The 13893-nt window shown below is 46.2% G+C and overlaps 3 protein-coding genes across 4 annotated transcripts; 2 read left to right on the top strand and 1 right to left on the bottom strand.

Annotated features, from left to right (window-relative positions):
• Window positions 1–236: 236 nt before the first annotated feature.
• lamtor4 (late endosomal/lysosomal adaptor, MAPK and MTOR activator 4) lies at window positions 237–2037 on the top strand. The gene is made up of 4 exons (XM_031731560.2): window positions 237–338; window positions 1003–1086; window positions 1461–1578; window positions 1854–2037. Exons 1-4 carry the CDS (start codon window positions 336–338, stop codon window positions 1949–1951), a joined length of 303 nt encoding a protein of 100 aa, XP_031587420.1. The 5' UTR covers window positions 237–335; the 3' UTR covers window positions 1952–2037.
• Window positions 2038–5350: 3313 nt separating this feature from the next.
• On the bottom strand, window positions 5351–9404 carry LOC116313767 (ADP-ribosylation factor 4). Its single transcript, XM_031731558.2, has 6 exons — window positions 9167–9404; window positions 8562–8642; window positions 7748–7857; window positions 6805–6876; window positions 6588–6713; window positions 5351–5911 (listed from the first exon to the last, which is right to left on the bottom strand). Exons 1-6 carry the CDS (start codon window positions 9231–9233, stop codon window positions 5825–5827), a joined length of 543 nt encoding a protein of 180 aa, XP_031587418.2. The 5' UTR covers window positions 9234–9404; the 3' UTR covers window positions 5351–5824.
• A 665-nt stretch (window positions 9405–10069) lies between these two features.
• Window positions 10070–13309, top strand: gcc1 (GRIP and coiled-coil domain containing 1). 2 transcript variants are annotated; one of them, XM_039600899.1, is made up of 4 exons: window positions 10070–10285; window positions 10458–10863; window positions 10990–11643; window positions 11790–13309. In XM_039600899.1, the coding sequence occupies exons 2-4, from the start codon at window positions 10498–10500 to the stop codon at window positions 13047–13049; spliced, it is 2280 nt and encodes a 759-aa protein (XP_039456833.1). In that variant the 5' UTR covers window positions 10070–10285; window positions 10458–10497; the 3' UTR covers window positions 13050–13309. The 2 variants fall into 2 exon arrangements, with proteins under 2 accessions (XP_039456833.1, XP_031587421.1); XM_031731561.2 differs by having other exon boundaries at window positions 10412–10863.
• Window positions 13310–13893: the final 584 nt, after the last annotated feature.

Raw genomic sequence — 13893 nt, 5'->3', positions numbered from 1 at the left:
ACAAACTATAAACGATCACTCATTTATTTGATCAAACTTCCTTTGTGTGTGTGTTTTATTTTATTTCCATCTTTATCGGAATGGCAACAATGAGGTCATGTTTAGACAGCAACGTCCTCGGTATTAATCCAAACATTCCTAAAATGTCACAAACGTTTATTCGTATTTGCTTTGATAATCGGGACAAGCACAGACCGTCAGTCCCGCACTGTGCGTGAGTGTCTGTGTCTGGCTCTTTTGTCCGACAGGACTTGAAGGCCTCAGCAGTCACGTGAGGCTCTGTGATAAAGACGGAAATGCGCAGCTGCGGGCTGTAGAAGCAGAAGAAGACGAACATGGTGAGTTTAAAGTTTTACTTTGATTCTCGTTTTTGGGGGGTTGTTTATGGGGTTTTTTGTTTTTTTTTTAATTCAGCGTTCACGGATCTCGGACTGTCCGCTGTGTGCCGTTCACTAACGCTGTTAGCTTCCTGTTAGCCTCTCTGTCAACAAGGAGGATAGACACGCGGAAATGCTTCCCTTCAAAAAATGAAACCCAGAGCGCTCCAAGGGTGAAGCTTGGGGCTCTCTTCAGAGTTATAATCACTGATAATCGGGCTCAATGCAAATACCTGTGGAACAGCAACAGCGCCCCTCTGCAGGAAGGGAGTGGTACAAACAGAGAGGAGGGGGAGTGACATTCAAAGCGGGTTTACCTGCGCCCTGGGGTCTACAGGGAGTGTGTGTCATGTATGCAGGACGAATGTAACCATGGTAACCAAGAAACCATCTTTAAAGGGGTAACCCCATTGGCTCCTGAGGACCACAGATCGTACCTGATGAAGATCCAGAATTGTTACTGGACAAATGATCTAAGGCTGTTTAGCGAGTCTCTGAAGCTTCGACCTGAGGAAACGCGCTTCTTGCCCTGCTGATTTTCATTTATCAGTGAACCAATGAGTCATCAAACATCACTTCCTTTTAGCTTCATGATGTTATCCTGATGATTTCGTCCTCTTTTCAGGCCACAGCGGCGCTCACTGCGGGTCTGGAGCGGATCCCGGACCAGCTCGGGTACCTGGTCATCAGTGAGGACGGTGTCCTGGCCGTGAGTCTCTCTGAGCTTTCAGATGTTCAGTTCACAAAGAAGTTCTTTATGAATGCAGTTTGGTCTTTATTTAACCGCACTCATTGTTAAATAAGGGGATTTCTGCATGGACGCTGGTGCTCAGGCTAGTTTGGTCACACAGAGACCAGACTCCATTTAGATTTAAGCTCATTTAACATTCCTACAGGTTAAAATGAATTCACATTTGATACTGCGAGCTGAACTCTGGTCTTTGGTCAGATTATTCTGGATTATTAAAGTGCTATAAACAGGGTGAAATAAGGATCATCAGATTATTAAAATAAATTAAAGAGTCGAGTTAAGTCTATTGATCAGAAGAGGATCAAAGTGATTGATTATTGATTACTGATCAGTCTGCAGGTGAGCTGGAGAATGACGAGCACACAGCAGGTGTCATGATGCAGATGGTTCGAACAGCGAGTCGCTTCAGGTTATCAGGATCAGCTGATCCACCCTTCAAACGCATGTCAGGTATCACAAACACACCTACACTCTCACTTCATCAGCTACAGTAAAAACAAACATGACTCAGGTGTTTTGCTTTGTTTTTCTCAGACCTCTTAATGATGTCATCACTGTCACATGATTCAAACCTGGCGCATCATCGGCAACATTTTCATGTATTTGATGAGCACGTTGTTCATGTTGCATGATGGCATACAAAGCTCAGGTGGAACCCTGTGACTTCAGGTGGACTAACGTGTGTGTGTGTGTGTGTGTGTGTGTGTGTGTGTGTGTGTCTGCAGTGATCCTGGACGACTTTGTGTACACAGTGACGGTCTCTGGTCAGAAGGTCTTTGTGGTCAAACGTCAGCACAACCAGCAAGAGCCAATCAGTGTGTAGGAGCTCAGCTGGAGTACAGAGTTGCCATGACGATGATGTTTTTGATGTTTAAAGTTTGTGTGAAATAAAAGTTTTTGAACATGAAACCTTTGGTCTGATCGAGTGGAACTGTGAAGGTGTGAATGCGGAGGATCCCACCTGTAGGACCTGCTGTGAGCAGACCCTAAAAACCTGAAAACATGATTTAACCTTTGTGCCCTCCTCCAATTTTGCACCCTTTCAACACCTTCGTGTACAAAAATGTAAACACACAAAGTCTGCCATAAAGTCCTCATACAGTAACATTTGTTCTGCTTTCGCGGAAACGTGGCTGAATGTTCTAGTCGTGGTCATTGGCCCACTCCCTTGGTGGCTCGGTTTGGCTGGGGGCCGGGTGGTCCTGGGCGTCTGGGGCCATCCTCTCAACTCTTACCAGGGTGGTCTGCCTCTAGCAGGGTCGACTGCCCACTGCCTCTGGTCCTCTTGGGCTGTCACCCCATCTGGGGCCTCCCTCCTTCTCCTGCTGGGATGGGTGCGCAGATGTCACCGAGATGTGTGGCCTCAGGTCTTTGGTACACTTGGGGGCTGCGGATGGTGCGGTTGTCCTGGTTCCATCTGTCTGCCTCTGGGCATCGCTGCAGTTTCCCACCCTCATTATACATTTGTGACAAAGACACCGGTATTCTCACACTCACTCAGGCACGTCATACTATTCCATATATAATGTAATGTAATACCTGAAATAACACAAACACAAATGGATAAATAAAAGATTCACATGAAGGAGGAGTCTATTAGATTCTATCGAGTTATTTTTGCAAAAGCAAAATGTGTTGGGCACCAGCGAGCCATCACATCATAATTCTGATTGCAAAAGCTGCCCGACAGGATAGGATACAAAAATGCCCTTCACTACCACTGAAACCACATTTTTGAATCTCCCTGCCACTGCAGTTTTAAAGCATGCATTCTGTAGTGTCATCTTTTAATTTTAAAGAAAAGTAGTGATATTTGACATTTTTACTATACCAGATTCAACCATTTTCCCGCTGTAGGCCAAAGCATGACATTCTTGTATTTTTGCCAGTTATGACATGAAGCCATGTGACCACCAGGGGGCCCCAAGAGTAATTTATATGGAAATCAACATCTGATTCATCAATGGAAACATTTCTTATGCAAACTGCACCAACATTAAAAAATTCAGCAACAAAAGATAAACAACAGAATATATGAAATATCCAGGCTTTGTGTGTGATGGATGCGTGTGTGGGTGAGGATGTGCAGGTCCTGCAGCATGTGCATAAACATGCTAACAAGAGTTTTTGTTTTTGAATGCAGTAAAGGCAGGAGGCCATGTTTATCCTGAAGCACCTCTGCAAAGATACATCCCTCCAAGACAGGGGAGGGCAACTCCAGGGCTTGAGGGCCGGTGTCCTGCAGGTTTTATATGTGTCTTTGATCTAACACAGCTGATTCCATATGATCTTTAACATGTCCCATCCCAATACTATTTATCATATGGAAAATATTTAGTTTTCTGTGAATTTTTTCAAAAATACTCAGCTGTTTAAACTGGCATTTAAAGGGTTAAAGTCCTGAAAATAATTTAATGTTTGATCATTTTGAAAAAGGCTTATGTTGATTTAGTGATTTATGAAAAAAAGCAGAAAAATTATTCCTCTATGAGGATTTTATGGCAGATTTTGTGCGTGTAAATTTTGTGTACATTTTGACACAAAGATGTCAAAAAGGTGCACAATGCATTAAAAGTATGGATGACATGTGAGAGTTAAAGACGCTCGATTATAAAAAAAAATTGACTCAAAAGATTTCCTGCAAAAGTTCATGCCACAAGCTATAACATGGACACAACGATCAGCAAATCAAAAAAAAAAAAAAAAGAAGAAGTTGGAAAAAATGAAATGAACAAAGATGCCCGAGGAGGGGAGAAAGGTTAAACAAAACTTTTTGGACTTGAGGGTAAAAGTCTGAGCTCCACCTCCATTTTAATCCAGGTGCTCTTCAGACACCAAGACCAGGGGTGCATTCCAAAAGTTCCTCCTGTCTCCTATTCCTGACCCATTTTCCTTCACCTCACCGAGGTGGTTAGGACTGCTGAAAACTTGGGAAGAGTCGAGCCATTCACTGAAGACAGCCTCACACTCGACTTAACCTCCTAAGACCTGAACTTTTTCATGGCGTGCATTTTTAATTTCTCTTTGCTATTTGGGCTGATTGCGACCTGATGAATGTAAAAACAAAGAATTAGGGGATTTATTTTTTTTTTTACCTTATTTTTGTTTCTGAGAAAAATGAGATCTACATATGAGGACATTCACTTTAAATTTTGATAGAACAGTGTCAGTATAACCAGGGGTGCACATAAGTGGTCCGCAGGTGCGCATTCGCTGTCAAAGTAAAAGACGTGCACCAGATAAGAAGTTGCAACGCGCGTTTGCGTACATAAGATTTTCTGAAGGAGGACAGACATTTGTTTAGAACTCTTAAAGATGTCGAAGAAGCTCCTTTAAGCAATTACTTTGGTGTTCCTCCACCTCCAAAGAAATGTCAGGAGTCCGAACCGCAAAAGAAGCGCGTATTCTCGGAAAAGTGGTTGCAGGAGGTGAGCTGGCTTCAAACAAATGATGAACGCACAGAGATGTGGTGCAGAATATGCCGCGAAAATCCCACTCTAGAGGACAAAAACAGTGCCTTTTATATTTACACAAACGCGCGTTGCAACTTATCTGGTGTGCGTCTTTTGACAGCGAATGCGCACCTGCGGACCACTTATGTGCATCCCTGAGTATAATGTCCTCGTAAGTGGATATCAGGCCCTCGTTGAGCAAAATTTAGTATTTTGGTCTAGACAACCCAAAATGTGATGTCCACATATGTGGACGCCAGGTCCTAGGAGGTTAATGGTGTGACGCCAGATGTCCGATGGACTACAAAACACCTAGCTTACTTTGCTGTGTTCTGTTGTTTTATGGCGGTCACATAAATGACAACAGGCTGTGACAAACGTCCTTCATGAACGGTCAGATTCCTTCACGTCTCTAGCAGCACACTTAATGCTCAAGAGCTCACACTGGATTACTTTGGTTTGCAGGCCTGCGGCACTCCCTCCTCTCGGTCTTTGAGCCGTTCCACTCGCAGCTGATTTTTTTTTTTTTTTTTTTTACTTAAGTGAAGCGGCTGCATCTTCATATTTAAATGATAAATAAATATAAACAGAACATCCTGGAAACAAATCATTTGCCCCACTTAGTAAATCTGTCCAGTAGCCCATAAAGTTAAATCCAATATCTGTTTGGTGGGTCAGAGGTCAGCAGGAGATCTTCAGGCCTATGCAAACATCTCATCGCACCGTTAACGCTGAATAAAGTTTCTCAAACAGAAAGCAGAACACACAGGTGAGAAGAAAAAAAAACCTTTATTGCATCATGGTCTCAGTTTCTTCTTCACTTTGATAAGGAATGACGAGGCTGCCATACTTGGCTCTATGGAATGAGTCTTCGCACGACCAGGTGACCATCACCTGCCATAATTCCCGCCCCCAACGCCCAGGTGACCGTCACCTGCCGTAAGCCCCGCCCCTCCTCCTGTCACATGAATCTGAGTTAAAACATGCGGCTTAAAAGAAAGAAGATCTAACAAACACCTGAAAAACAGAAGAAGATGATGGGAAATGAAGGTGAGCTCAGAGTCCATGACATCACTTCCTCCTACAGACACACAGGTATAATTTAAAAAAAAAAAAAAAAAAAAAAAAAAAAAAAAAGAAAGAAACATGGAGCGATGACACGCTCCTTCTCCTCCTCTTCCTCATCTGTACACGGTGACATCAGCGGCTGAAATCAGTCTGCTTTCTACTTCCTGTCAGGTGGTTTAACGCTTCGACAGCTCATTGGACAGCCAGTCCAGTCCCTCGTACAGACCTGTGCCCTGCGTCGCACAGGTGGCCTGCACGTGCCACTGAAACACACACAGATCATCACAGGTGAGTGGGCAGGTACAGGGAGCACACACACAAGTGAGTTTAACTGTCTAAACAGATTTAGCTCCATAAGTTTGTGGACAGTGACATCAAGACCCCTGAGTGGATTTTCTAACAACCAATTAGGATGCAACTATAAAATTAAAACCCAAGGGTTCCACCCACTGGCACTGACATCACAGATTACCAGCAGAGGGAGATATTTTATTTCAAGCCAACATGAAAATACTCGCGATTACAAAGACCTTATTAACACTTTTACATGTACATCCATATCAGCCACCCAACTTAATCGATTCTGATGATTAATGGAATTATTTTGCTCACTACCTACATCTTGGCTTTAAATATATCATTTCCTCCTGTTGGTAGTGCAGATTACTGCAGTTTCAACATGAAGCTTTGTCGTGATATTGGGTTGGCTGATGTGCTCAGAGCTCCACCCCCAGACCAATGCTGTGGGCTCACTTGAGGTCACCCCACTGTCTCCTGTTTTGTATACTGATTGACTGATTATTGATTTCACAATTACAGAAATGAGCAAGAAAAACAGCTGAGAACTTAGATCATCAGTCAATAAACCATGGAGGGAAACATGAGAAACAGAACTCAGTCTGTAGTACTGATCAGTGCGGATGGGTTATTGATCCTTACGGTTCTGCTGCGCAGGCTGTGCAGACCCAGCTTGTCGGTGAGCTCGCTGACACCCATGGCGTTCGGGAGATCCTGTTTGTTGGCGAACACTAGAAGTACCGCGTCCTTCAGCTCATCCTCCTGGACCTGCACAGAGTCATGTGACATACAGTCAGTGGTTACCATGACGATCATGAGTCTAATGATGCGTAACTGTAAAGTGATCAAAGGGACCGACCATCTTAGAGAGCTCCTCCGCCGACTCGGCGACTCGCTCCCTGTCATTACTGTCCACCACGAAGATCAGACCCTGTGATCAATACATCAGTCATCGATACAATTAATACATCAATACAGTGATTAATGGATCCTGCCCACAGTGAAAGTCTGTGCTGTGTTTGTTGTGCTGCAGAGTCAGGGATCTAAAATAAGCTCCTCAGGTGTTTCTGAGGGGGAATGCAGCCGTGTTAGGACTCATGTTTGACTTTGTTGATTTTCCTGCAGCACCTCTGTAAAGCTGTGGAAACACAAACCTGACGTTCTCACAGCACTGAAGAAATTGTTTATTTAAGTTCAGTTGCTTTTCTTACTGAAAGTTCGATTAAAAAAAATATTTATGCTTCAAAACGTTTCTGAAGCAGTTCCCAGACTTTTTACTGATTATATATTTAAGCCGGAACATCTGGAATGAGGATGATGTTGTACACTGGGTTGTTTTGCTGCTTTATTACTGTTCAATAAAACATTTCTTTTACTAGCATGCATATACACATAAATGTCACTTCTATTTGTACACACGTTTGACATTCTTCTATGTATTTTATACTTTTAGATTGTTTTATATAGAATTATTTCAATGGACATCAAATCCACTGAAACTTCATTCAAATATGCACTAACTGTTCTCATAAATTATGCTATTCTATTCTACTCTATTCTATGTTACTTATTGCTAAAGAAGAGCTTTATGGATATAAAGATATGATGAGATAGAGGATATAAATGAGGATTTTACTATAGATGAATATCTCAGGACAGATCAGATCAGTGAGGGGTCACAGAAGAAAACTTCTCATGAATGTCCAGGTAAACATAACTGAACCAGATCAACCTGAACATCTCGTTCCTCAGAGAGAGAAAAGTCCCACACCTGCCTGCACCTGAGAGTTCTGCTTCTGTACCTGTGTGTTCTGGAAGTAGTGTCTCCACAGAGGTCGGATCTTGTCCTGACCGCCAACATCCCAAACTGTGAAGCAGATGTTCTTGTACTCGACTGTCTCCACGTTAAAGCCTGAACACACAACCACACACACAGAGTTGTGAACAGGTGACTCTTTGTCAAATTAAAAAAAAAAAAAAAACAACTTTTAACAACCTTCAAACATTTCAAGTCACAGGAAACAGAATCACTGACAGGAAACTACACATCCCATCAGCCCACTGGGAACCAACAATAAATATCACAGTACAACAGTGACTGTAACAGTATATAAAGTTAGAGTGAAGCAGTAGCACTGAAATACCTGCACAGAGGAGACACCTGTGTAAACTGAAACTATAAGACTGAGGATGACTTGACTATAAACGTTGATGTTTCATTTCTCCATGATTGTAGTTTTAATGGTTCCATATCTACAGCTGTGTAAACGCTGGTGGTGTGTATAAGTTTAGCTTATATTTACCTGCTTTAAACGTTTGTTTTCACCATTGTAAGTGTGTGTCTGCACTTTCATCATTTATGTTTCTTGTTTTGGTACCTTATTTATTCAAACTAACAGGTGACTCTTATTCTAAAAGGTCACTTGACCCGTAGACGTAGACTTTTAATTTGAAAGGAGAAGTTTAAAGAAAATAGTGCAAGTGCCAGCACGCCTGGCGAATCCTCACTCAAACCGATCAGATCTGATCAATACGCACGTTCAAACCACCTGACTACACAGTCGGCTGATTATTGATCACATGACCTCATTTGGTCCCTGAGTCCTGATGACGTACCGATGGTGGGGATGGTGGTGACGATCTCTCCGAGCTTCAGTTTGTACAGGATCGTAGTTTTTCCAGCAGCGTCCAAACCGACTGAAACACACATCAAAGATTAATCCCAGATTAATTAAATGTCTCACAGTGGTTCAAGTTTAACCCGAGATTACTTAAACCTCATACAGTGAATAAAGACTAATCTGAGATTACTTAAACCTAGATCAGAGTCCAGCTGCTGGTTTAAAGCTCAGATCAAACCGGGTTTAATGGTTTTTATGGACTTAATAAGATGACACCGGTACAGTTTTAGGTTTAACCCCAGATTAAAACATCTTAACCCAGTTTAACCCCCGTTTAGACCCCAATTTAACTCGGTTTAACGGACTGTTATCAGCCTGCTTCCTTCCGTTAGCTCCGAGCTAACAGCCTCTTGCTTCTCCGAGCCGGACTTTTGCCTCTCCCTGCACGGGAAGATCGGGCCCGCGGTCCGCAGGACTCGGTGAGCGGGTTCCTGGTAAAATGAGACGGTGTGTGGTGCTGGTGAGCCCGCGGAGCCGCTTGCAGCCGCCCCGGAGCCCGGCCGGTTAGCCCGTTAGCTCGTTAGCCTAGCCCCCGCTTACCCATCAGGATCCTCATCTGTTTCTTCCCGAACAGTCTGGAGAACAGCGACGAGATTGTGAGGCCCATGGCTGCGGAGAGGAGGCGGTGGCAGGTCACACACTGACGGCGGGTAGAGCCGGAGGTCCGGGAGCAGCAGCGGAATGGAGCCGAGAAGGCGCGGAGCGGAGCGGAGCAGAGCGAACTGAGGGCGCAGCTCCTCTCGGTGCCACGTCCAGGCCAACGCGGAACAAATGACGTCACTGCTGCGCTTTAAAAAAACAACAACTTTATTAACAGCATAGCAAACACCGCGGCGTTCACTGTCCGCTCAAACACCGTACATTCGAGCTGTCCAAAGACATTTATATTAATACGTTTAATTTATATGTATATATGTCACTATGTTCACGTCATTATACAACAGAACATAACAAACAACATAACAAAGTGAAATACACACGTACTGCTTCTGTGACAGTGCTAAAAACATATATGTGTGTAGAATAATAAAGCGTTTTCTATTGAAGAACGGAAGAGCAGAATTTAATGAACGGAATCATGAAAATATTTTCAATCAATCATCAACCAACAAAGTTAAAATTAATTTCTAATAAAATTATTTTTTAATCTATTATTTTATGTTTTTGTTAATCATAGTTTATTTCTAAAATTTGTACAAAATAAGAAAAAAATGTTTTTCTCCCAATAAACAATCAATTCAAACTACTGTATTGCTTTCAGAAATGTATATATATATATATATATATATATATGCTTTATTGGCTGTGTTTGGCTGTTTATTTAATTTAAATCAGTGAGTTTTTTAATTTAAATCAGCTAAAAAAAAAAAAAAAATCATCCTATTGTGCATTTTCCTGACGTCCGTGAACAAAGTAGTAAACTCCCGCCTCCTCCGTCTCAGTCACTTCCGGTTCGGTCCAACATGGCGCCTGTTGACAGATGAAGCTTTGAGTCGGATTTTACTCATCGATTAGGTCGATTATTGACCACCTGTGACGGACAGGTTGCGAGTTTGTGGTCCAGATCGAACCGGTTTGTCGGCGCAGTGTGAGGAGAGACGATCAAAGCGGCGGAAAAATCAGTCAAAGGGAGAAACGAACACTGAGAAAGAGAAAGAGGTGAGAAACTGTTTTACTCCTTCTTCTTTTGTGTTCCAGCACAAAGTTTCAGCTTCACAGAAACCATCCATCGATAATTGATCGATGAGTGATCTGAACAGCTGTTCTCTGTTTCCCCTCTAACAGGAAGTCAATGCTAAGGTTCTGTTCATGTTCTGGTGTCTGTGATCAGAGGCTCACCTGGACAGACCTGGTCAGACCTGGACGAGGTCATGGAGAAGTTCGGGATGAGCTTTGGTGGCGGTCCGAGCAGGAAGGAGCTGCTGGACACGGTGGAGTCCCAGAAGAAGCAGCTGATCCAGTACCAGACCCGCTTTAGGGATGTGGTCCGGGCCTACAAGAGCCTCCTGAAGGAGAAAGAGGCGCTGGAGGCCAGCCTTAAGGTCCTAAGCGTGACCCAGGACCTGGACCTGACCCAGAAGGGTTCGGCCACCGCCACACCGGAGCTCACCGAGGATGGCTGCTCGCTGCACAGCGAGGACAGCGTGGATATGGCGGCGTCTCTGGACATGGCCAGCGAGACTACAAGAGGCGACCAGAGCGAGGAGGACCAGGCAGAACTGGGAGGAAGGCTGGTGGTACGTTACTTTGACAACTGAACTTAAATCACCAGAACACAGTCAGAACTTGATGACATCATCATCATCACCATAACGCTCTGATAATGTCATGTCTTATTCTCTGACTCCATGTTTGTTCTGCAGGGATCTGAACCCGATGGCAGCTCTGAGAGTGGCAGCGTGGGGACAGAACAGCAGCAGGCTACGCCCCCTCCCGGCATGGAGGCAGACCGCAGAGTCGCCCAGTTGAAGAGCCAACTGAGCACGCTCACAAGCTCGCTGGCCACGGTGACGCAGGAGAAGTCGCGAATGGAGGCGAGCTTCCAGGCAGACAAGCGGCAGCTGAAACAGGAAGTTGAAGAGCTGCAGGAACGTCTGGTCTCCGTGACAACACAGCACGAGGCAGAACTGCACAACCTGCAGCAGCAGCTCGCTGAAAGTCGCGCTCGCATCATTACGCAGCAGCACGAGCGCGAGCAGGAGCAGGGGGACCACGCTCAGCAGCTCCGCGAGCTACAGAGGCTCCTCCAGGCCGAGCGAGACCTCCGCCAGGACGCCGAGCTCCACCTCCAGGATGCCAGCACCGCCCTGCTTGTGACTTCACAGGCCGTGGACCGGGGGGCGGAGTCCGAGGCTCTCCTGAACCAAGTCAAGGAAGAGAGAGACGAGCTGAGGCGGAGGCTGCAGGCCGCCGAGGAGGAGCAACGAATACCCGACCCCAGAGTGGACGAGCTGCAGCAAGAATTGAACAAGCTGAAGAACCAGGTCCAGGAGCAGGTCCAGCTTGAGACCCGCAAGGTGAGCCCAGAACCAGGTCCCACTAAACAAAGTCCCAATAAAACAGGTCCTAGGGAATCTGGTTTAACCACATTAAACAGCTGAAGCTCTAACAGACCAGGTAAACTAGAACAGGAAGTGAGGTCATCTCTGTGTTCGTGTTGCAGGTTTGCGATGCAGAAGAGCGCGCTCATGAGCGTGCTCAGTTGGCTGAGGCCCGGGTGGCGGTCCTGGAGCAGCGTGTATCGGAGCTGTCAGAGCTGCTGGGCTCGTGTGAGAAGGCAAGGCAGCGTGACCAGCAGGCAGCACAGAGGCTCCGTGATCGCGTGCTGCAGCTCGACACGGAGAACAAAACACTCGCCATCGCTGCCTCCAGCCGGGCGACCTCTGACCTCGGGCCAGATGAGCAACTGGACGTGGGGGTGCTGCGGGAGAAGCTGCAGAAGGTGAAGAAGCTGCTGCTCCTTGCGGCTCAGAGGAACCCCGACCAGAACATCCAGGACTTGGAGGTGGAGCCGGGTGCAGATGTGGCGGCAGCAGCCCTCGCCTATCAGCAGGAGCTGCGGCAGCTGAGGGATGAGTTTGAGCGCTACAAGGTGCGTGCGCAGGTGGTTCTGAAGAACAAGAACACCAAAGATGGCTGCCAGGCGCGGGAACTGGAGGAAGTCCGCGACCAGCTCGCCGAGCTGCGTGAGAAGTACATAAACCTGCGTGTGCAGAGTGACGAGGCCGAGGCCCACCACCGCCAGCAGCTTGATGAGCGCCAGCAGCAGGCAGTGTCGCTGCAGCAGGCACACCGGCAGGAGGCGGAGCGTCTGGAGGCACTCCACCGTGACGAACTGTTGCGACTGGAGGCAGAGCTTCACAAGCAGCGTGAGCGCACCATGGCGTTGCTGGATGAGAAGGACCGCGAGCTGGAGAGGCTGCGGGCTGCTGCCGCCACACTCAGCTGGTCCACCCGTGTTGACAACACACCCGCCAACCCTCAAGAGAATGGCCCCGACACAGAGACCGACGCGATCAGCCAGGCACTGCGGCAGGCCACACCCAATGAGTCAACACTGCTGCTGTACGCTGAGCAGCTCGCACGTAAGGAGGTGGAGGTGGGCGCGCTGCGGCGGCAGAAGAACCGACTGGAGGAGGACACGCGCCAGCTGCAGGAACGACTCATTGCAAACGCAGAGCATCATGATGAGGAGGTGGCAGCCCTGCGTGACCGCCTCGAAAAACTGATCCGGGACCAGAGCCGCGAGGGCGCCAACATGGAGTACCTGAAGAATGTTGTGTACCGGTTTCTGACGTTGCATGACGCCAACGGGCGCCAGCAGACGCTCACTGCCATCCTCACCATCCTGCACTTCAGCCCGCAGGAGAAGCATGATGTCATGAGGCTGCAGGGCAGCACCTGGTGGATGGGACGCAGGTAGAGTACCTGAGGAAGAAAACACTTCTGCTTAAGAAGGAAGGTGCAGGAAGAACACCTGGGCATCTGAGCCAGTGAAGGCGTGGCTTTGTGCTGCGCTTGAGGGCATCTGTGTTTTTCATCTTCCTGGTGTTTCTCTGACGGTTTGCTGCTCTCTGAGCGTCATGTGACTTCAAACACTACAAACACGTTAACATGTGACCTTCGCTGGTCAATCAGCTGATGTATATTTTTGATTCAGATTAAAATATTTTTCCTGCTTCAGTCTGTGTCCGAGCGTCAGTGAAGTGCCTTGATGATGACACAACTCTAAATACGATTTGCTTTGCCTGGTCCAGCCTCTTCAGGTGAGATCACCTGTCTAAAGCTGCAGTTCCTGCTTTTACTAGCCTCCGATTGGCTGGCTTTGTGAGGAATAGTGAAGACACCCATGTCAGATTACAGGTGAGCCAGGTGTTTTTGAAGCCTGAAGCTTTGTTTTATTTCACAGTTCTGACAGACATACACACGTCACACTGATCAAATACTTCACCACTGAGCTTCTCTAACATCTGTCCACATCTGCAAACGCTGCATTCAGGTGCACAGAACAAAGTCAGAAATGTTCATAAATGTGTTTGCACTGATCTTCACTCAGACGTTCAGATGTGGAGCCTTAATTATTTTTATATAAAATAAATAAGGAAAGAGAAACAAAGAATCAGAGGAAACCTCTGATTCTTTGAGGTCTGATTCGAGGTCTGAAACTGAAGCAAGTCTGAAGCATGAAAGAGCAGCAGTATGAAGAGCAAAGGTTTATGATGACGTCATCAGACCACAAGAAATTACACTTCACCATGACATGAGAG

Source organism: Oreochromis aureus, linkage group 17 (genome assembly GCF_013358895.1).
Source record: "Oreochromis aureus strain Israel breed Guangdong linkage group 17, ZZ_aureus, whole genome shotgun sequence".
NCBI classification, from domain to species: Eukaryota; Metazoa; Chordata; class Actinopteri; order Cichliformes; family Cichlidae; genus Oreochromis; species Oreochromis aureus.
The sequence above is the reverse complement of the archived record's forward strand: the minus strand, read 5'-3'. Positions and strand labels throughout refer to the sequence as shown.